Consider the following 22627-nt stretch of genomic DNA (forward strand, 5'->3'; position numbering starts at 1 on the left):
TTGAAGATTGTTATGACGAATGTGGTTGAAGGTTTGTTGTGTGAGAGTCATCATCTCATTCTGCTTCATTGCGTCAGTATCCATCTCTTGCTTATTTAGATTAAGCAGTCGTATAGCCTTACCAATTTGCTCTACTGAGCACTGACTGTACGACACCATTTGCTCGTTGCTCTTAAGTTGCTCAGTATGAAGCTGAGCAAAGAGCATCTTGACTTCAGATGAAGTGGCATAGTCAGGATGTGCAACTGACAAGTTCTGGACTTGTTGGTGGAGAAAGTTCAAGTGTTGCACGGTTGTCAGCTGAATCTCAGCCAGCTTGGCAATTGAATCCTGCTTAGCTTGCTGTGCTTGGAAGGATATGACGACGTTCAGCAGATCCTTGAGTCCCTTAACTTCGTTGAGAAGCTGAGTGACCTTGGAAAGCTGGGTGGTCTCAAGAATTGAAGATCCAGCAGCAGGAGGAGTGGAGTGTTGAAGGTCTCTGATTAAGGCTTGCACTGAGTTAATGATCTTTTTGCCGGAATCAGTGGCATTCAGATAGCTTTGTGATCCTTCAGGTACATAAGTATGACCGGTAGGAAGAGGAGTGAAAGGAGTAACCGGTTCAGTGACTGGAATAACATTCTCAATCTACACTTGTGTTTGCGGGAGAGTTGATTGATCGGCAGAGAATTGAGTGGGAGAAGTTGTAATACGGATACTGTCTGTGCTGACGGCAGAAGTGTGTGGAGTCAGCACCATGCTTGAGAAAATAGCATGAACAGTAGACGGTTCAACCTGACTGGTTGATGTGGCAGAAGCATTAGGGTCGGCATGTTCCCGCTGAGAAGAAACAGAGGCTTGTTTTTCTAATGGCGCGGAGGTAGTGGAAGTGGATTGTCGTTTGAAAAATGTGAGTTTGACAGTAGAAGGGTCCTTAGTTGTCTTTGAGAGGACAAGGTCAGGAAGAGTCGGTGGTTGCATAGGAGGTTCACTGACTAACTTCTCACTGGCCTTAACCAACTTTCGCCTTCTATGAGGTGGAGTGGCAGTATGAGCAGGTTCTCCTGAGTGAGTAGGAGAGGATTCTTGTTGCTCAGTATGAGTCTGGTCAGCCTGCTCTTCAACTTGATCAACAATGTGTTGGTCAAGTACTTGCTCAACTCCAGCAGCTAGCTCAGTGTTATGCTCATTACCAGCAGCTACCCCGGTATCGGCATCCTCAGCCTCATGCTCGCTGGCAGTTTCCTCAGAATCCTCAGCGTCATCCTGATCGCTGGCTTCTTCTTCTTCTTCCTGCTCAGTGCTATCACCATCAAGTTCTTCCTCAACTTGAGAGATGAAGTGATCATCTAGTTGGACCTCATGTTCCTCAGACTCAGCAATTGTACCTTGACACTGGGTGAAGTGAGAGTCACCCGATACAATGAAGTCGGTCGGTATGGCATCCAGAGGAGTCAATGTTGAAGGCTTCTGCTTCTTCTGAGGTTGCATAGTAGCTTCCTCAGTACTAGGCTCACTTTGCCTGCTTCTTTTCTCAGCTGACTTACCAGCTGACTTCTGCCTCTTTGCTGGAGACTCAACGTTTTATGAAGTAGTCTCAGCAGATTTCCTTTTCCGGGAAGCTGGGGCCTTAGTCCTCTTGCCTTTCTTTGGCTCAGCAGTTCCCTCAGCTTGGCCAGCAGTAGCAGCAACTTTGCCTTTCTTCAGAGGCTGTCCATATTTCAATGCCCTCAGTGAGGCAGCAGTAATCTCAGATCCTCGAGTAGACTCCTCACCTTCGAGGTCAATCTTATGGTCAATGAGGATTCTTGTAATGATTGACCCTAGCCTCAGCATACCAGTGCTGCGTAGGAAGCCAGCAACTAGAAAGACCAGCATGTTGATAGGAGTGTACGTCAGCATATGCCATATGAAGCATTGCTCGAAATTTGTCGCTGATGTAGTGCAATTGATCTTTGGGTAGATAAAATAGGTCAGCAGGTAATGAGCCATCTTCTGGTGCTGACCCATTGATGATGCTGAGATTTCTCCTGAGTGACCCTCAGGCTTATAGAAGGTATGGCTATAACCAGTGCCATCCTGATCTCCAGATCTCCTCAGCCTTGCTCCTGATGTCTTTAATGTGAGCAAGTTTCCTAAGTATAGGGGGTTGATGAAGATGGTTTTGCCTTTCACCTCAGTGCACAGGTAGTTAGTGTTGTCATTTGCAACTTTGAGGTTGTGGTAAAACTCCCTTACCAGGTCAGGATAAGTTTCATCCCTAACCGAAAACAGCCCAGTCCATTCATTCTGTGCAATCCATTCGCAGAACGGTTGTTCATTTTGCACGAAGTTCTCAGAGACCCATCTTGAGGGCTCAACTTTCCATTCGCGGACATTCTCAAAAACCTTGGAGTATGTCCTGATCTTTACGGGTTTTCCCTGACCAGAGGTTTGGCCAGCTTTTCCTTTGCTCGGCGTAGGAGGATTTCCAGTAGGTTCATCGGAGTTGGACTTTTGGTGGCCGGCACCGGAGATATTGTAGGATACCTTAGTCATTCTCGAAGATGGGGAAGGTTTAGGAAGGATTTTGAGAGAGAAAGAGTTTTGAAACAGTTTCTATGCCTTAGAATTTGATTAAGCGTAAAGAATAAAAGATGGGGAAATTCCCATAATTTATAGACGGAATGAGCGGTGTGGATTTAATCGAATCCATGTGTCAGTTTTGCCTTGGGATTGTGTACCGACAAAGATCCTGGCATTTATGACACATACGGCGAATACGTCATCCTACGGCTATACGCGTGCTATTGCATTTATGCTAACGGATCTAACACTCAGTATTTAGAATGTCAAGCGTTTGATATTCTGAGTGTTAGGATTATATTTACGGATGATTTGATTTCTAAGTTCAAAAAGCTAACTTACTCAGTGTGCAATGGTTACCCAGTATTTGCTGTTTAATAAATTTCAAAGAGTACACAGCAAAGACAATCATTCAGCATAATAATTCACTCAGCATGCATATTCATTTAGTTCAGGAATTTACTGAAGAGGATTAAACATACCAATAGCTTCTCTCAGTATGCTGAACTGCTCACGAGCCAGTGGCTTCGTGAAGATATCCGCAAGCTGTTCGTCCATTGGGACAAAGGTCAGCTTTATCTCACCTTTGAGTACATGGTCTCTAATGAAGTGATGTCTGATGCTGACATGCTTCATTCTGCTGTGTTGAATTGGATTCTTGGAAAGATCAATTGCACTTTTGTTGTCATATTTGACTTCAATTGTCTTTGTTTGAACACTATAGTCTTCAAGCTGTTGCTTAATCCATAGGACTTGAGCAACACAATGACCAGCAGCAATGTACTCAGCTTCAGTGGTAGACAAGGCTACTGACGCCTGCTTTTTGCTGAACCAGGATACAAGACAGCTTCCTAAGAAGTGGCATCCTCTAGAGGTGCTTTTTCGTTCCAGCTTATCCCGTCCATAGTCAGCGTCAGTGTATCCGATGAGTGTGAAATCATGAGTATTTGGATACCACAAACCTGCGTTTACTGAGCTTTGCAAATATCTAAGGATTCTTTTTACAGTAATGTAATGAGATTCCTTAGGGTTAGATTGATATCTAGCACAGTAGCATACTGAAAACTGAATGTCCGGTCTACTGGCTGTTAAGTAAAGTAGAGAGCCTATCATACCTCGATATAATTTGCTGTCTACCGACTTACCATTCTCATCAGCGCAGAGGACAGTGTCAGTGCTCATAGGAGTGGATATTGGCTTGCAATTCTCCAAGTCATATTTCTTTAATATCTCCTTGGCATATTTAGCTTGACTGATGAAGATGCCATTCTTTCCTTGTTTAATTTGAAGACCGAGGAAGAAGTTGAGTTCTCCCATCATGGACATTTCAAACTCAGTCTGCATTTGTTGGCTAAACTCCTTGCACATTGATTCGTTAGTTTCACCAAATATTATATCATCAACATAAATTTGGGCCAGCAGGGTATCTTTACCCTTTTTCTTAATGAATAAGGTTGTATCAGCTTTCCCCCTGACATAATTTCTAGTCAGCAGGAAACTGGTCAGCCTCTCATACCAAGCACGTGGTGCTTGTTTGAGGCCGTACAGAGCCTTTTTGAGTTTATAAACATGGTTTGGGAATTTTGGGTCCTCAAAACCTGGAGGTTGATTAACATAAACCTCCTCGTTTATAACTCCATTAATAAATGCACTTTTGACATCCATTTGGAATAATTTAAAGTTCATGTAAGATGCATATGCACATAGAATTCTAATTGCCTCTAGCCTTGCCACTGGGGCAAAGGTCTCACCGTAGTCAATACCTTCTTGCTGACTGTAGCCCTGAGCTACAAGCCTTGCCTTGTTCCTGACTACGTTTCCCTGTTCATCCATCTTGTTCCTGAAGACCCATCTTGTTCCAATGGTCTTTTGACTCTTTGGATAAGGCACTAACTCCCATACATCGTTTCTTCTAAATTGATCGAGCTCCTCTTGCATTGCGATCATCCAGAATTCATCGTACTCAGCTTCAGCGAAATTCTTCGATTCTTGTACTGAGACGAAAGCAACATTGCTGAGGTACTTCCTGAGTTGATTCCTCGTCATCAGGGTATTCCCAGCAGAATCAAGGATTGCACTTTCTGAGTGCCCTCCTGGGATCCTTATCTCTTTAGGTAGATTTGTGTCTTGTGCTGTCTGTGTTTCAATAATCTCTGCAGAAGTAGATGGGTCAGTAAAAGTAATCTTTGGTTCACTCTTACTCTTGGTCAGCCTCTTAGTGAATGACTCAGTAGCTGGTTCTGGGTCAGCGGTCGTTACTGAGTGTGGCTCATCTTCGGTCAGCGGCTGGTATCTACCTGCAGGGTCAGTTTCATCGAACTCTACATGTACTGACTCTTCTAAAACTTGAGTTCGCTTATTAAAAACTCTGTATGCTTTGCTGTTTGTTGAGTAGCCTAAAAAGATAGCCTCATCAGCTTTTGAATCAAACTTTGCTAAGGTATCTTTGGTATTTAAAATAAAACATCTACAGCCAAAGGCACGAAAGTATCCAATATTGGGCTTTCGTCCTTTCCAAAGTTCATAGGGGGTTTTCTTGAGTATAGGTCTAACTAGAGCCCTATTAAGAATAGAACATGCTGTGTTAACAGCCTCTCCCCAAAAATACTTTAGAAGCCTATGCTCATCCAGCATTGTCCTGGCTATTTCAACTAGAGTTCTGTTCTTCCTTTCTACAACCCCATTTTGCTGAGGTGTTCTAGGAGCAGAAAAATTGTGGTCAATGCCGCTGGCTTCACAGAATTCAACAAACTTTTGGTTCTTGAATTCTCCACCGTTATCGCTACGGATGTGAGCTAATTTTAGGTCTTTTTCATTTTCAATTTTTCTAACCAAATTCGAAAATGTCTCAAAGGTCTCATCCTTGCTGGTCAGCAAGATAACCCATGTGTACCGAGAGAAGTCATCTACAATGACCAAGGAATATCTTCTTCCACCCAGACTCAGCGGCTGGACTGGACCAAAGAGATCCAAGTGTAGTAACTCTAACGGACGCTTAGTTGAGACAATATTTTTGCTATGAAAAGATTGTTTGGTTTGTTTTCCAGCTTGGCAAGCGTGGCATAATTGATCTTTTTGAAATTTAAGTTCAGGCAGTCCCTCAACCAATTGCTTTCTTGCTAGTTTGGCCAGGAGGTCCATGCTTACATGACCAAGTCTCCTGTGCCATAGCCAGGAATTTTCTTCCTTTGATACTAAGCACACAGTTTTTGAAAACTTTTTCTCTAAGTCTAGTATAAAGACATTATCTATCCGAGGGGCAGTTAAAATTAACTCATTTGTTTTATCCTCGTATAGTTTACATCCAGTAGCATCAAATATAACTTTTCTCTCATTGTCACATAGCCGAGCTACGCTGAGTAAGTTATATTTGAGTCCGCTGACTAGGGAGACAGATTCAATAGTGGGATTACCTCCGATGGTTCCTGACCCAACTATCTTACCCTTCTTGTTGTCTCCAAAACTTACGCTCCCTCCTCGTTTACGCTCAAACGTGATGAACTGAGTTTCATCACCCATCATATGCATTGAGCATGCGCTGTCAATATACCACATCTTTGACTTCTCGGCACATCTCAGGCTTACCTGCATTGTAACTAGTTACTTTTAGGTACCCAATTCTTTTTGGGTCCTGACTTGTTAGGTGCAACAGGTATAGCATCATATTTTATTTTATGGTGACATACATTGACAGTATGGCCATTCTTTCCACAGAAGTCACAGCTGACCTTCTGTTTAGGATTTTTCACTGACTTGTCAGCACCATAGTGCTGAGCGTGCCAGCACACCTTAGTGGTGTGTCCTTTCTTCCCACAAAAGTCACATTGGACTTTTCGCTGGGGATTCCATCTCTGCTGAGTACCTTGGTACTGAGTTCTCAGAGGAAAGTTATTTTTATTTGGAACCTTTAGTTGGTTCTGGATGGTTGTGACGTCCTTTCTCAGTTTCTTTAAAACTGACTGCACCTCAGAGACAGACTCAACAATGATTTTCATATTATCATGCAGAGTTGAATTGTCCTGAAGAAGGAATCTGAGGTCACTCAGTTTGACCTCTTCCACTTCGTCACAGCACCTGCTGAGTGCTCTAACTTTCTTATTACACTTGTGTAGAGATCACTCAGGGCATTAACCATATCGTTTCTGAGCTGGGGAAGAGAAATTACCTCATTTGATTGCTCCTCATCATCTGATGTGATGGATGGGTCAGCAGGCTCAGAGACGCATGGCTCAGCAAGTTCGTCAGCCATGAAGCATATCTTCGCTGACTCGGTGGCCTCAGTTTCTATTGATGAAGATTCATCACTGTCACTCCATATAGCCACCATTGCCTTTTTACCGCTCTTATTATCTTTCCTCAGTGTAGGACAGCTTGACTTTATGTGGCCAGTCTGATGGCACTCAAAGCATGTAATGGGCTTTGAGTTATCCTTTTTTTATTTGCTGTCGCTTGAGTCAGCTTTATACTTATCAAATTTTATGTAAGGCTTTTTAGAATATTTGTCGTTCTTCCTGAATAGCCTTTTCATCTTCCTTGTGAAAATGGCCATCTCCTCATCATTAGTTGAGCTCCCGTCAGTGGAGTCAGCTTTCATGACAAGTGACTTCTGCTTCTTGTCTTCAGATTGTTCCTTCACCTCAAAGTTTTTCATGGATATCTCATGGGTCAGCAACGAACCGATGAGTTTGTCATATTTGTAGGTGGTTAAATCCTGAGCTTCCTCAACTGCTGTCTTCTTTGCTTTCCAATCTTTAGGAAGACTCCTGAGTATCTTTTTGACTTGTTCTTCCTCAGTGAAGATTTTCCCAAGTCTCTTGAGCTCATTAATGATGTTGGTGAACCTTGCATTCATGTCTGAAATGCCCTCATCATTGTTCATCTCGAACAGCTCGTACAGTCTCATCTGCTGATTCACCTTGGATTCCTTTACTTTATTTGTTCCCTCGTAGGTGACTTCCAGCTTTTTCCAGATCTCTTGCGCCGACTCACAACCTGAGATTTTGTTCTGCAGCATCGAGCGCATAGTGAAGCATATTGATAGCCGAAGCATGGTTTTGGAGCTTCTTTAGATCATCCTCTGTCCATTTGGCCTCAGCTTTTACAACTGTTAGGCCAGCCACAACTTCGACAGGTACAAACGGGCCTTGGACTATAGATAGCCAGGCACTCATGTTTGTAGCCTGAATGAAATTCTTCATCCTATTCTTCCAGAAGGTATAGTTTGACCCGAAGAATAGGGGAGGCCTAGTAATGGACAGCCCCTCAGGCAGTATCTGAGTTGTTTGGTTTCCAGGGAGAAACCGAGTGCTGTTTTCGCCCATGGTAGGGATCAGCTCAAGGTTGTTAAACCTTTAGCAGTGAGCTTTTAGGCTCTGATACCACTTGTTGGTCCCTTGTAAGGTTGCAAGTATAGTTCCAAGGGGGGGTTAGGAACTATTTAAACTTTTTCCAACTAGGGCAGACACCTTAAGGAACTTCACATACCTAGAGTAGTGGTTTCTTTTTCTTCCTCGTGTGTGCTTGTTTTTGGTACATTGGATGACTCGCCCTTTTCACTCATTATGTACCGAATTGATATAGCCTTGCCATTCCTTAAGAGGATGGCGAGTACATTCTCTTTACAGTTATCCTTAATCTTGGTTGTTAGAGTTCTGTTACTTTTGGCAGAGACCAAGCTAGCCAGATGGTGCATTTGTGTCTCTAGCCCTTTTATTAAAGTTGTGTTTGTTGCATGAATTGTGCCATGATTTCCTCCATCGAGGGTTTCTTTTCTTACTGCACAAGATATGATGGTGGGAATTTGATAAAATCAGGAAACACATTTCTCATTTCTCAGTAAATGCAGGAGCCCAGAAATGGCATTGCTTGGGAATTTGATAAGACAAAAGAGAGAAATATATCTGAGGAATAATTTGAAAATAGTGCAAATCACCACCAATAATTCGGAAAGGCTTACCTTCTTTCAAGAACATGTCATCCTCAATCTCAAAGCTTCGATTTTTAGCCTGAGGCATGCGAGTGAATTACTTTGAAAGAAAGCAAAAATTCTAGAGAGAATTACTCTGATGAAAACCTTTCTATGGCGATGTAAATGAGAATTAGAAGAGGATAAAGAATGGAGAGGAGCAAAGACAGGAACGAAGAGACCAAATGTTGTTAGAGATATGACGATTTGGGGCCTCTCTTTCACGCCATTATTACTACCAATTTGGATATCAGAATCATTATTTAAGGAATTAACACACTGCATGATTAACAGTAGGCCTCTATCTAAACTAGAGCAGAGATTCATTAGCTAAGATGCAAACTAATCAAATAGAAAACACAAAACGTGTAGTATAATTGTTGGTAATGTTTCATTAATTATTTGAATTTAGGAGAAGTTATTCAGTTATTGCTTATGTTCAGGAGAAGTTCTGGATGTCAGTTGTAACTGATGTTTGTAATTCTGTATAAATTTCCTGAAGTTCAATAGAAGTTCAGTGTTGGTTCCAAATTCTTTAGTGTTGGATCCAAACTCTTAAATGTTAATTACTACAAAATGGTATCAGAGTAAATTATCTTGAGGGATCTGTGAGAATGGAAGCAGATGCAGTATCCTTTAATCATGTGGCTGCACAAGTTTTTGATGGCCATAGTTAGCAAGCTTGGGATACTTTGAAGGGTCTCTATCATGGCAATGATAGAACAACAAGAAAAGGAGACTCTACAAGAGTTTTCTGATAAACTGATAAACTGTGATAAATAAAAGGTTTGGGCATATTCAAAAGAATTGTAGAACCAAGTCTGAAGAAAGTGTCAAGTTGACACATGTTGCCGAAGAAGAAGAAGAAACATTATTTTGAAATTGGTGAGATGTGCACCAATATGAAGAATTTGAAGAGAAACTACTGCAATTCAAATATGAAGCATTTGGAGAGAAGTGCTCCAATTCTAATATGAAGCATTTGGAGAGAAAGTGCTCCAATTCAAATATGAAGCATTTGGAGAGAAGTGCTCCAATTCTAATATGAAGCATTTGGAGAGAAAGTGCTCCAATTCAAATATAAAGCATTTGGAGAAAGTGCTCCAATTCAAATATGAAGCATTTGGAGAGAAGTGCTCTAATTCTAATATGAAGCATTTGGAGAGAAGTGCTCCAATTCTACAATGGTGATGGGAAGTACATCATCAAAACAAATTTTGCATCAAGAGGTCCAATTCTAGAATGGTGATGGGAAAGTACATCATCAAAATAAACTTTGAAACAAGTTGGGTGTTTGTAAATACTAAGGCAATGAGGAATTTGTTGGAAATATGCATTAGTTAATTTATTAGCAGATAATGTTTCATTAATTATTTGAATTTAGGAGAAGTTATTCAGTTATTGCTTTAGTTCAGGAGAAGTTTTGGAAGTCAGTTGTAACTGATGTTTGTAATTCTGTATAAATTTCCTGAAGTTCAGTAGAAGTTCAGTGTTGGTTCCAAACTCTTTAGTGTTGGATCCAAACTCTTAAATGTTAATTACTACAATGATAAATTAACAATGCTTGTAGGATGAATAATTTTGAGTTTCTAGAGAAACCCAATGGACAATCACATTCCCATCAATTAGTTCATGTCAGCATGACCTAATGATAGGGATAAATCACATATATCAATTAGGAGCAAGTGGACTTTATTGTATCAAGTAGTAAAAGTTCCAAAGAATTGTATCAAATCCTACAGAGACTAGTACTTAATGCCTTATTCGTACTCAAATTTTATATCATCTAAGGATTGAATTAAGTGTTTTGATTTTGTAACCTTAACTATGAATAAAACAATTAAACTACCAAAGCAATTAAACAATTAATATGTTTAAATGTATGAATGGACGACTAGGATTTAGGATCTGATCCTCATAAAATATATAGCATTTAATAGGACAAATGTATCCTATCGCAACCAGTAATATTGTTCTAAGCACGAGATCGAACCACAAATACTATTTGTTACAACTAGTAAATCTACCTAGAATGATCTAATTGTTTAGAGGGTTGGATAAAGATTTGGGTTTGTGAATAACTAATTAACTAATTAAAAGCAATAAAGATACAAAATAAAGTGAACAATTGATAGGGTAGAAGGTGAATTAATGGATGATACAATCTAGGCTGAGGAATCCTTTGATTAAATCCTATGTATGTGTTTAGGGAGTTCAGATTTATTTTTTTTACCAATGATTGAAGGTAATTGTCCCAAGTGAAAGAGTAATTTGATTGACATATGAACCTTAATCAATAAATTATAACTCGAATTCAAGCAAATTCAATTTTATTTAAAATACAAGGAACATATCTCGAATAAAATTCATAATATGTTAAAATTATACCTTAATTCTATTAAGTCGCATTTTGAATATAATTCGATGTTTTTACCGATTTATACCGAAATATGACAAATTAGCCTTAATAGCACAATTTTTCCCTAATAAATTATTTTCAAGATAATACCATATATATTCTGGATAATTCATGAATCGTTCAAAATTTCATTGAAATTTATTAAAAATTTAAAAGTTGGTCTGCATAAAAATGGGTATTTACAAAAGTTGTCAAACATCAAGTTCTATCAAGGTATGTGATACGAGAAGTTATGCATTATTAGATGTACTGTTTTATTGTGTGCAGGTTTGGCCTTGTGTTTAAACAACATACATCAAACAAAGAAGGCGGAATCATGCGGTGATCAAGTGCGTGAGCTACTATGTGCCTAAGAGCTGCAGATTTCACATACAAGCTAGTCCTAAAATTCAGAAATGTAAGGCAAGAAGATGGAAGCCTAGAAAAGCAAGGTTCGAATCAAATCTTGATCAAATGAGGTTCGAGTTTCTTGCAAATCAAGGTATCAGTTAAGAGCAGGGGCGGAGCCAGGGGGGTAGGGGAGGGTCTCCCGACCCTCCGGCTCCGCCAAAAACCCCTTAATAGGGATTTTAAACAATAACTCGAACTAGAGACCGCCATGGCTGGAGCCCCTCCAGCCATGGCGGCTGAAGAAGAAGACACAAAAGTGTCTTCTTTTTCACAGATGGGAAGGGTATTTTCGCCCTTCCCATCTATTTTTTTAACCCTAAAACAGCCCAAAACGATGTCGTTTTGGGCTGTAGAGGGTTAAAAAAATAAAAAGATGGAAAGGGCAAAAATGCCCTTCCCATCTCTTTATTTTACAATTCTGCTTTATCTTTTCTAAAGGATTTTCGGCCATCCCTAGACATAGTGCTTTCTCTTTTCTTTTCATTTTGGGGAGATGTCTGACAAAGAAAGAGAGAAATAGTGAGAGTGGTAATTTTTCCAAATTGGTCCCTCTTTATTTATAAATTTCAATTGATCAATCATTTCAATCTCATTCAACTTCTAATTTCAAAGTAAGTTTTTTGTTTTTTGTTTTTTATTCTTTATTTTATTTGTAGTAGATTTAGTTTCATGATTTAAATTAGAGATTGTTAAATTGAGGTTATTTTTTGTGAAATTTCTAGTTTAAGGGACTGTGACTATTAATATGTTGTTTGTTTGCTTAGATAATCTTTAGTTAAGATTTCTAATTTAAGATTTAATATAAGATTTCTAATTTAGGGATTAATTTAGAATTTCTAATTTAGGGATTTCAAATTTAGAGTTTATTTAAGATTTCTAATTTAGGGATTTTAGGCATTTTAGTTTTAGGGATTCTAATTAGTGAATTCAATTGAATTGAATTAGTGAATTGAATTTGTGATATTTAGGGATTTTAGGTATTTTAGTTTTAAAGTTTAGGGATTTGGATTGAATTGAATTGGATTGGTGAATCCAATTGAATTGAATTGGATTCAATTGGTGAATTGAATTGAATTGGTGATATTTAGGGATTTTAGTTTTATGGATAAATTTAAATAGAATCCTATTAGTTTAGGTATTTTTAGATTTTAGCTTAATCAATTAGTACTAGTGAACAGTAAACATACCGAAAAAAAATCCAAAACAACTTTTATATATAAATACATTTACAGTAGGAATCAAATTCTTGAATCTTCGTACGAATTTTTTTTACGTACAGTGGAGCCCCTCCGGAGTTTGAGAGAATTGCAGTGGGTGGAGCAGAAGTTAAGAGCCCCAGTAATCACGGTGTGGTTAAGGCGGAACTCATGGCATGACAGCCAAAATAGGAAGCCTGAAGAAGAAATTAAGAGAAATTTAATTGATTTTTCAAGTTAATTCAAGGAAAAGTTGATTCAATGGTGCAGTTTTGACATTCTTCAAGCATAATCGCTGTCTGAGGTAGGAGGAAGGATCAATGAGATGAGACTAGTCAGTATTAACTGCAAATTTATTCAGACACGGAGGGCAAAAGCTCAGGTATGCGTTTCTTACTTTTTTTTTTAAAAAGAAAGAGAATGCAAACAATGTAAACCGAATCTGCCTAAAAGAAAAGAAAAGAAACCAAAATAAATAAATAAGGCAGATAAAAGATATTCGGTGTAAAAAAGAAAAGAAAATATAAAATAGCCCCCTAAACTTATATAAAATATTCAGTTAGCCCCCTAAACTTGTACAAAATGTAATCAATTGATCACTCGATCAACAAAAAAGTAAATTAAATGCAGAAGATGTATTGTACGCGTTTAAACGAAAAAGTAAAACGACCAAAATTGAGGTATGCGGTTTTAATATTAGAGAAAAAAGTTTTATGGTTGAGCAAGTAATAACTTTATTTTTAATCTATTTTTGAATTATGTAATAACATTCTAATATGCGTGTAATACATCTTCCGCATTTAACTTACTCTTTTGCGACCGAGTGATCTTTTGATTAAATTTTGTGCAAGTTCAGGGGGCTAACTGAACATTTTATACAAGTTTAAGGGGTTATCGAGATATTTTAAAAGTTCAGGGAACCAATCAAGTTTTTTTGGACAAGTTCAGGTACAAATTATATATTAAGCCTTAATATAAATATACAAGCCTAAATAATGTAAAACTGTTAAATATTAGTAATATGATTATCGTTTCTAAAAAAATGATTACCAGGGTAACCCTTTAATTTAGTTAAGTTGGGTTTAAGTTGTATATTGAGTTTTAATTCAAGCCTTTGTGATTTTCATTAGGTTCAAAAAGCCCAATTTCAATTCTCCAATGGGCCGAATTAGTTTAGGGAAGTTCGGGTCAATTTCATTTTCCTTTTTAGACAAATTAGGATTTCTTTTCATAAATAGACCTTTAATTTCATAGGATTTATTCAATTGAATTTTATGGGATAATAGCTAGAATTAGGAAAGTTAGGGGGTAAATAAAAAACTTTCTCTTATTACGTAATTCCATTACATAAAAGAGATGGGTGGTAATTGTTGGGGGTAAATGTAATTTTTACATTTATTTACATTTTTACCATAGGTTATAATTATAACCTAAGTTTGCTAATTTTTACATTTATTCGTATTCAAATCATAGGTTATAATTATAACTTACAGTTTGTCATTTTTATTATTTTGGTGTAAAAAATAAAGGAAATAAAAAGAAAAATAAAAGAATACAAAAATAAAAGAAATAAAAAGAAAAATAACAGAATACAAAGATAAAAGAAATAAAAAAATAAAAAAGAAAAAAGAAATAGTCAAAAGAAGAGAAGAATGTGAGTTAGTGGGTGACAAAGTGGGAAAATGCATTAAACTAACTTCTAAGTGCAGGAAACCCGAAATAGGTCACTAGTCACTTTTGATTAAATTATTCGGGGAGCTAAACGTTCAAGAACTTCAGAAGTGAGTTCGGATCCAGAAAATAGACGTCCCCAGCTTTCTGGATCCATCTTCAGCAGCACCACAGGATGAGCACAGAGAGAGAGCATGAATTTTACGAAGTCAGCTGCAGAAACACAATAGAATTTCGGGTCAAACTTCACAAGCCAAGTTGAGGCCAAAAAACAAGGAAGCGCTACTCCATTTTATGCAAAGTGAAAGCATGGCATGAGTAGTGGGTAAGTGTGTGATTTGTGGGTGCAAATCCTTCCTATAAATAACATTTCTTCCTCTTCATTCAAGCCCCCCCAACCAACAACCAATTAATCAATACAAAACAAAAATCAAAACCAAAATAATCAATCAAATACAAGAATACACAACACACAACACACATCAACCCAATTATCAGATATATTCAGTCTATTCATATCTTTCTACCCGAATTCGGTCCAATTTCATTCCTAAGTACAATTCTCAAGCTCCCGAGCCAATTCCGATCATTAATCCTTGATTCTTATCATCAATTCTAGCTACAATTGCTATAATCTCAAGCCTTTGTTCATCAATTTGAACATCAATTTACAACATCCCCCTATTTTGTTAGATTTTAGCCACTAAAATCGTCCCTCTCGGTCCCTGATTTGGTATAATTTGCTCTTTTTCGACCAAACACAAACCCTATTCGTTTTCCTGCTCAAACTCACATCCAAAAACTCAATTTCCTAGTCAAAACATCAATCTTATCACAGTAATCCCAATTTCCAAATATTCAAGCCCAATCGATTGGCACCACTAAACACGCATCTTACTCAAGTCAAGCATCAGTCTCGGGATAACGACCTCAAACAGACAAAATGTATCAACGCGACGCTTCGATGCAACGGCTCACCGCTTCGGTTAATTCATTTCAATTGTTCATTTCAATTTCAATTACAATCATATTTTTTAACATTGTGGATATTAAATTTTCTATTTGTCTTGGCTGTAATTATTGCTATTCGGTTTATTGTAACCCAAAACTCTTATTTAAAGTAAATATAAAGAAAAAATTCCAAAATTCTTGTGTTTGGTTTATCATTCTTACATTTTTAATTACTGAAAACTATTGGTCCAATTCTAGTTAAAGTTGTGTTGACGGCAACTAGGAATCCAGGGGAACATTTTCACAATCCTTGCTTTTTCCGGACAATTGTTTGATCATTAGTCAGTTATCCATTAGACACATGCACATATCTATAAAAACTGTTTTCTTAACCGTAGGTTGAGAACTTAATTCTCTGGCACGCCCGCATTTTCCCGCACAAGTCAAGGTTGTAAAGGGAATATTTTTGTTACTAAAAAATATCGTTAACAATGACAATGAAAGTGTACATTTAATGACAATATGATTGTCCCTAATTAATACTCTTAAGTGACAAATTAGATTTTAACGTGTCAAAAATTATGACAAATATAACGTCATTTAAATTTTTCAATTTCAGTCTTATATAGATATTCACCACATTAACTGTATTTTTTTTATGACGAAATATAAATTTGTCAGTTAAATATATACTTTCTCTGACGATATTAAAACTTAAGTGACAAAAAAGGACGATAGATACAACGTTAATAAAATTCTATAATTTTGATATTGTATTGAAATTCGTCACTTTAACTATATATTTAGATGACAAATGATGAATGGTGTCATTTAAATGTTTAGTATTCATGACGAAATAAAGTTTAATGTGACAAAATATTATAATAATAGTGATAAAATGAGCGTCACTAATACAAATCAATATAGTGACACATGTTCTTGTTCATCATATAAAAGTAAATTGTCAATGACAAAAGAAAAAAAAATCGTGATATATATATAATACGACGCTCATACCGTGACGATCACTGTGACAATCAATTTTCGTCAGCTATTACATATTATGAAGAAAAAATATTATTTCATGACAATTTATGTGCGTCATAAAATATCAAATTTCTTGTAGAAATAAAAAAACCATTGATGACTAAGGAGAATCAAATTATGATCTTCTAGTTTCAACAGATGCACAAGTTACGACCAGCCTATCTTTAGCTTTTGATAGCCACACTAGAAAGTAATATGGTAAAGGAAGAGAATCAATAGTATAATTTCTCTATTAAAAAGAATATAAACAATTTACATCGATAAAATTATGTTTATAATAATTAACATATAGAAGAGATTTTCAAGGTTGTGTAGGGGCTTCGAGACGAATATAGTCATACATGACACCGTACAATGGGCCATTATCTCTGGTTTGACTTAGAAAGATAGTATTACTTCCTACAACAAGATTATTACACGGCACATTTATGCTATACAACCAATACATCCCATGAATTCCATGTCTTGCTATTGCATTATCTTTCCCTATCAATCCCGTCGTAAAAAGAGGCTTTACAGCATTCTGGTTGTTGAATCGAACCTAATCAGTAAACAAAACAAACACAATATTTCTGTTAGTACCTCTAACAATGCGTTGTTACATTTATTATTATAAAAAGAAATTTAAAATCCTAATTGGCTTTGAAATAAAATATTATATACTTGAATTTCAGACATGGCAGCTGATGCCAAGGCCAACTGAAGAGTGTAATTCCCAGTCTGTTGAACAACTTGAAGTGGAAATACGATCTGCCATGTCGTTGGTTCATATGTATCTTTTCCTTTTTTCCTAGAAATGAACCAACACACATATATATAATTAGAACCAGCCCTAAGAAAGTTTAATCTATGTTGAACGGACAAATAAACATTATTTCTAAAACATAACCTTCACAATGTGTCTCCAAACGAAAATGGACATAAACATGGACACGAAAAGCAAAAATGCTACTAAAGAGTAATATATGTGCTAATATGGAGTTTAATCCAAGGATATGAACAAGTGAAACAATTAATTAATATACCTTATAACATGGGCGAAGAACCAATCTTTAGTGTAATTACAGACACCAATATTATAAACAAGATCATTTTTTGGATATAAATCAGTATATCTTTCCCACAATCCGTACTGCCTATATCTGTTCAACAAAAGGATTAGTAATTAAACAATGTTATTATGGCAAATAATTTTAGTAGACGAGTCGTAATTAATTACTTGTCTGTTGGATGATTAGTATATAGTTTGTTCATCAGTGTTGGGCTGGTGTCAGGCACATAGAATTCAGCAGCAGAACGGTCAGGAATTCCAATGCTCCACAAAGTTGGACCATTTCTTGGAGGAACATATACAAGTGAACCTAATGTTGTTGTATTTCCTGGTGTAATGGTGATATCACAATTATGCTTGAAATCTCCAATTACACCAGGAACCCAAGCGTACAAACTATAGGTCCCAGGTCGAACATTTTTAATCACGAAATTGCCTTTACTATCAGATCGAGTCCAAAATTGGTAGCCCTAAAACAACATTGATAACCCAATTATGTAAATAATTTCACCAAAAGCTTAAGCCAAAGAATATATTTTATTATAATCACTCATAAGATTATATACCTTAGCTTCGAATTGCCAAGAGCCCGGAAAACCCGGTGCAGCTAGTCCGACATAAGCACAATCAGCATACACCGGTGACTTCTCACTCGCATATTTATCTCCAACTGTTAGCTGACCCATAACAGTCCCTCTTTGATTAGAGGAAGGAAAATCTGGAGATTGAATAAAATCGTATGGCCAACTTTTCTCTTCTTTTAACATCTATATATACAAAAAAAAAGTAAGATAATGTTTTTATAATGATATTTATACCGAATGAGGAGGGTTGCGGTAGGTTTGTGGCGGCCAGCGTAAAACTTAGCCACATCTTATGACATGAACCAAGATATATGCTTCATGTTAGCCGACCCCGAATCATTTCGGGACTAAGGCTTTGTTGTTGTTGTTATTTACAACGAATGTGTAGTGTATTGACAGATACCTGTGCTTTAGCATCGTTCCAATGCGCTAGAGGATCGTTCGTTGGGGAAATAGAATTAAGATATACGAAAACAGGACCCATAACTTTCTTCCATGCTTCTCCATTTCGGTATGATGTATTAAAGTCCTTCCCGACATAATGGATGCTTGTAAACATCTGCATTTTAATTATATTATTAATGTATCTCATTCACATGGAACCCCGATAAAATTAGCTACCAGACATTAAATTATAGGTTTGACGCATGAATGAATGGATATAAAAGTTACGAACGTTCATGCAAATGGGGCCACAATGGGAGGTAAGGTCTTGTCTGACGGGTCCACCAGCATGGAATTCGTGGGAGGGAGAAATCATCCAAAAGCCAACGGGTGGATCATTTGATATCCACCCATGTACTTGGTTATGCTGGTTCTCTAGTGAATATTGGTACTTGTCATCTACCTGCAATATTATCACAATATATATTCATTATATTAAACTAAAATACCACTAATTCTAATAACATATATTAAGTTTTACCATTTTTATAAGTAGCTAGAAGTTAATATTTTAATAGTATTACCTCTCCTTTGAATTTTGGATCGATTGGATTAGTCAAGAGAACAGCTTCAGGATATGCAAGTGGCTGACCGGTGGTACGGTCTTCCGGCATCGGCATCATCCGTTGCTTATCATCTGACACCGCCATGAAGTGAAACCTGTACATAATTGCATTTTTTTTATTATCTTAATGCATACCTAATTATTTACAAATTAATTTAGGTAATTTAATACGATTTTCCATAATTACTTCTCTTTTTGGAGCTTAAACACAACTCTAATTTGATCAATGTCAACATCAGGCCATCCTTTTAAACGTTCCAATATTGTATACATATACAAACCTGGACTTCCACACCTCACTATATACCTGCATCAATTGAAATTTCATTAATATCATTAATTTGTGCCTTAATCATAGTATTACAAAATATACATTAATTATTTTAGTAAAACTGACCTCTTGTCTACATTTAGAGGAACCGCGGATTTATCCTTTGGATCCCATTTTTTGGAGAATGAAATCTCTACCTGTTGCTCATCTTCCTTTATGATTTTAAAATCAGTGGTTTGTACCCTTAAGGAAAGAATAATTTAATTACAATTTCATCAGACATAATCAATTTATCTATCATGAAAATAATAATTAAATAATTTATATGTCATATGGGTTAAATTACTTGTCAAATATGTCAGACCCTCCAGGTGTACTCCAAACCACATCCCAATATCTGCACATAAAAAAATATTGTGTAATGTAGTTAGAATTATATTTCAAAGAAAAACATATAAAATGTGATTTATCTAATTAGTTATTGATATATGTAAACAAATTCTAAAAAAATAAAAATTGAATCAACATTATCGTTTACATAATACTAAATTAAATATGTTTAAATATGCACCCTCTATCATCTTCTTCATGTTTTATTTCAAGTACATTATCGATTTTGTTGTACTTAATTCCAATGACATCACCACCAGGAGAAGCAAAAGTGACTTCAACAAGTCCATTATCAATCACAACCTGATACAAAACATTAAAAAATATTTAAGAAAGTAACCAGAAAATATATTTAAGATAAAAAATATTACTTCTTACACTACATTATATTTCTCATTTTTTTTTATTTCAATACAGAAAAGTATAAAAATACACCATTGTAATTTCATTGAGTAGATGTATGTGATATTTTTTTACAAAATTAGAAACCAAGATAAGAAGAGATATAAGATAAGTAATGATTACTCGTTGTTGATCCTTTAGTACGTGAACTTGAACCCCGGTAGGAGAACTACTATTGGTCGTCCTTGAAACATTACTACAAAAAATTTCCAAAAATATGATATTAAATTTCTCATCAGGTAAGTAAAATTTAGGATAGGTGGATTTATGAAGTGTAATATCAACAAAAAGGAGAAGAAACAGAAAATGTTCAAACAGGCAGAGATAATAATAAGAATTATTTTTGGGCTTTAACTATCAACTTAAATTTTTAATTCAATTGGTTCTTTGACACAAACAAGATTTATCTTCTTTGTCCATGCTGTGAAATTCTTCTCATATCATAGACGGCGAAAAAAATATTCGGTACGATAGTGTCCTAAAGTCAAGGATATCCCATGCATATATAAGCTCACAATACATTCAAAGTTCATCAATAATAATTAAAAAAACTACATAATTTTATATTCAATGATCAGGGAAGAACCTCAATTCGGTCTGGACAGAAGAGGCAATGAAGAAAGAGAAGCAAAAAAAGATTATAAGAACACACATCTTTTTCTTTTGTTTTGTTTCCTTTCTGTGAGAATAAAACACAAAATAAAAAAAAAGATTAAAAAGGCAAAATAAAATAGTAAGTTGCGTTGGAACATGATAGAAACCACAAAAAAAAGTACTTAAAATAATACAATTAGTTAACAGAAAACAAGAGACATACATTTCTTGTTACCAATGTATGACAAAACAAAGGTGGATTTGAAACCATAAGTAAGTTTTTTGTTGGAAAAGACAAAATAACAAAGGTTAAGTTACAAAATATGACGTCCCATTTTTCATATTCATTTATATGTCTTCCACTCGATATTTGACAAGTAGTATATTTATTTTACTTTAATCGTATTAACTTTGGTTAAAGTATGATCATTATGACGCGTGTTAGAAATAGAATGGGAACACCATATTTTTTTCCTGAAACTTATAAGTGTTTGAATAATACATGATAAAAGTTCTAAAAGTGAGAGCTATTTTTGTCTAAAAATTTAATAAGTTATTTTGAAATTTACTTACAAGTTAAGGAGTATTTTTTATTTAGAAAAAAATTAATGTCAGTTTTACTGACCCTAAACAATGCTTTTAGGTGGTAGACATTAGGTCATTTTAGAAAGTGAACTGATTCTCCTTGTATTTGTCATTAACCATAACCTAGGAATTTATACATAACTAAAGATATCTCTTTTTTTATATAACAAGAAGTTTTACATAAATAGGAAACTAAAATAAGAAAGTGAATAAGCTAAGAAATGAAAGAAAATAAATCAGACAAAATAGGAAAAACTAAGAAAAGAAAGTAGATAAATTAGACAAATAGGAATATATACAGAATAGTGGAAATCATATTAGGTGCCAACACTACAGAAATTTAATCTTTTATGATGCACACAAATTGTCATGCTTTAATACATGCTTTTTTTGCCATGTCATCAACTTAATGAGATATGTAAAAAATTTCCTCCAATTTTTACTGCATTACTAATTTTTTTACTAACATCTAAAAGCGCACGTACTATTTTAGCATAAAAAAGTACTACAGTTATGTCCATCTATAAGTGCTTTTCAAATAGCAAAAAATGGTCTACTAAGCAATATAGGTACATGAAAATCTTCTTCAATATCCATGGTAATGAAGTCGACTGGAAATATGAATTTATCCACTTTGACGAGAATGTCTTCCGCTATAACTCTATGGTACCCAATTGATCTGTCGCCTAACTATAGGGACACTCTAGTGGGAGCTGGCTCCCTTAGGCCTAGCTTTTTTATAAACGTTATATGGCATAATATTTATGTTGGATCCAAGGAAGCACGTTGCATTATATTTAAATTACCAATGGTATATACAACAACAACAACAACAACAACAACAACAATGGATGAGCAATCTTTCTTCAGCTGCAAAGTTGTAATTCTTTCCAGTTTGTGTTTGTTCTGAAGCAACTCCTTAAGGAACTTCACATACCTAGAGTAGTGGTTTCTTTTTCTTCCTCGTGTGTGCTTGTTTTTGGTACATTGGATGACTCTCCCTTTTCACTCATTATGTACCGAATTGATATAGTCTTGCCATTCCTTCAGAGGATGGCGAGTACATTCTCTTTACGGTTATCCTCAATCTTGGTTGTTAGAGTTCTGTTACTTCTGGCAGAGACCATGCTAGCCAGCTGGTGCATTTGTGTCTCTAGCCCTTTTATTAAAGTTGTGTTTGTTGCATGAATTGTGCCATGATTTCCTCCATCGAGGGTTTCTTTTCTTACTGCACAAGATATGATGGTGGGAATTTGATAAAATCAGGAAACACAATTCTCATTTCTCAGTAAATGCAGGAGCCCAGAAATGGCATTGCTTGGGAATTTGATAAGACAAAAGAGAGAAATATATCTGAGGAATAATTTGAAAATAGTGCAAATCACCACCAATAATTCGGAAAGGCTTACCTTCTTTCAAGAACATGGCATCCTCAATCTCAAAGCTTCGATCTTTAGGCTGAGGCATGCGAGTGAATTACTTTGAAAGAAAGCAAAAATTATAGAGAGAATTACTCTGATGAAAACCTTTCTATGGCGATGTAAGTGAGAATGAG

At 36.0% G+C, this 22627-nt stretch overlaps 1 protein-coding gene across 1 annotated transcript; it reads right to left on the reverse strand.

Moving 5' to 3' along the window:
- Positions 1–16487: 16487 nt before the first annotated feature.
- On the reverse strand, positions 16488–19788 carry LOC136219704 (probable rhamnogalacturonate lyase B). The gene is made up of 12 exons (XM_066007200.1): positions 19673–19788; positions 19448–19498; positions 19228–19344; positions 19018–19137; positions 18790–18925; positions 18498–18668; positions 18225–18380; positions 17804–18004; positions 17406–17707; positions 17212–17328; positions 16850–16976; positions 16488–16727 (listed from the first exon to the last, which is right to left on the reverse strand). Exons 4-12 carry the CDS (start codon positions 19101–19103, stop codon positions 16488–16490), a joined length of 1536 nt encoding a protein of 511 aa, XP_065863272.1. The 5' UTR covers positions 19104–19137; positions 19228–19344; positions 19448–19498; positions 19673–19788.
- Positions 19789–22627: the final 2839 nt, after the last annotated feature.

This window comes from Euphorbia lathyris, chromosome 1 (genome assembly GCF_963576675.1).
Source record: "Euphorbia lathyris chromosome 1, ddEupLath1.1, whole genome shotgun sequence".
NCBI classification, from domain to species: domain Eukaryota; kingdom Viridiplantae; phylum Streptophyta; class Magnoliopsida; order Malpighiales; family Euphorbiaceae; genus Euphorbia; species Euphorbia lathyris.

Bases quoted from the DNA above. Each gene is read 5' to 3' on its own strand.
- LOC136219704 (XM_066007200.1), bottom strand. From the start codon at position 19,103: ATGTATACAATATTGGAACGTTTAAAAGGATGGCCTGATGTTGACATT. The intron at 18,669-18,789 runs GTAATACTATTA...ATAATATTGCAG, and splicing joins ATCCAAAATTCAAAGGAGAG to GTAGATGACAAGTACCAATA. The intron at 17,329-17,405 runs GTAATTAATTAC...TTTGTTGAACAG, and splicing joins ACTAATCATCCAACAGACAA to ATATAGGCAGTACGGATTGT.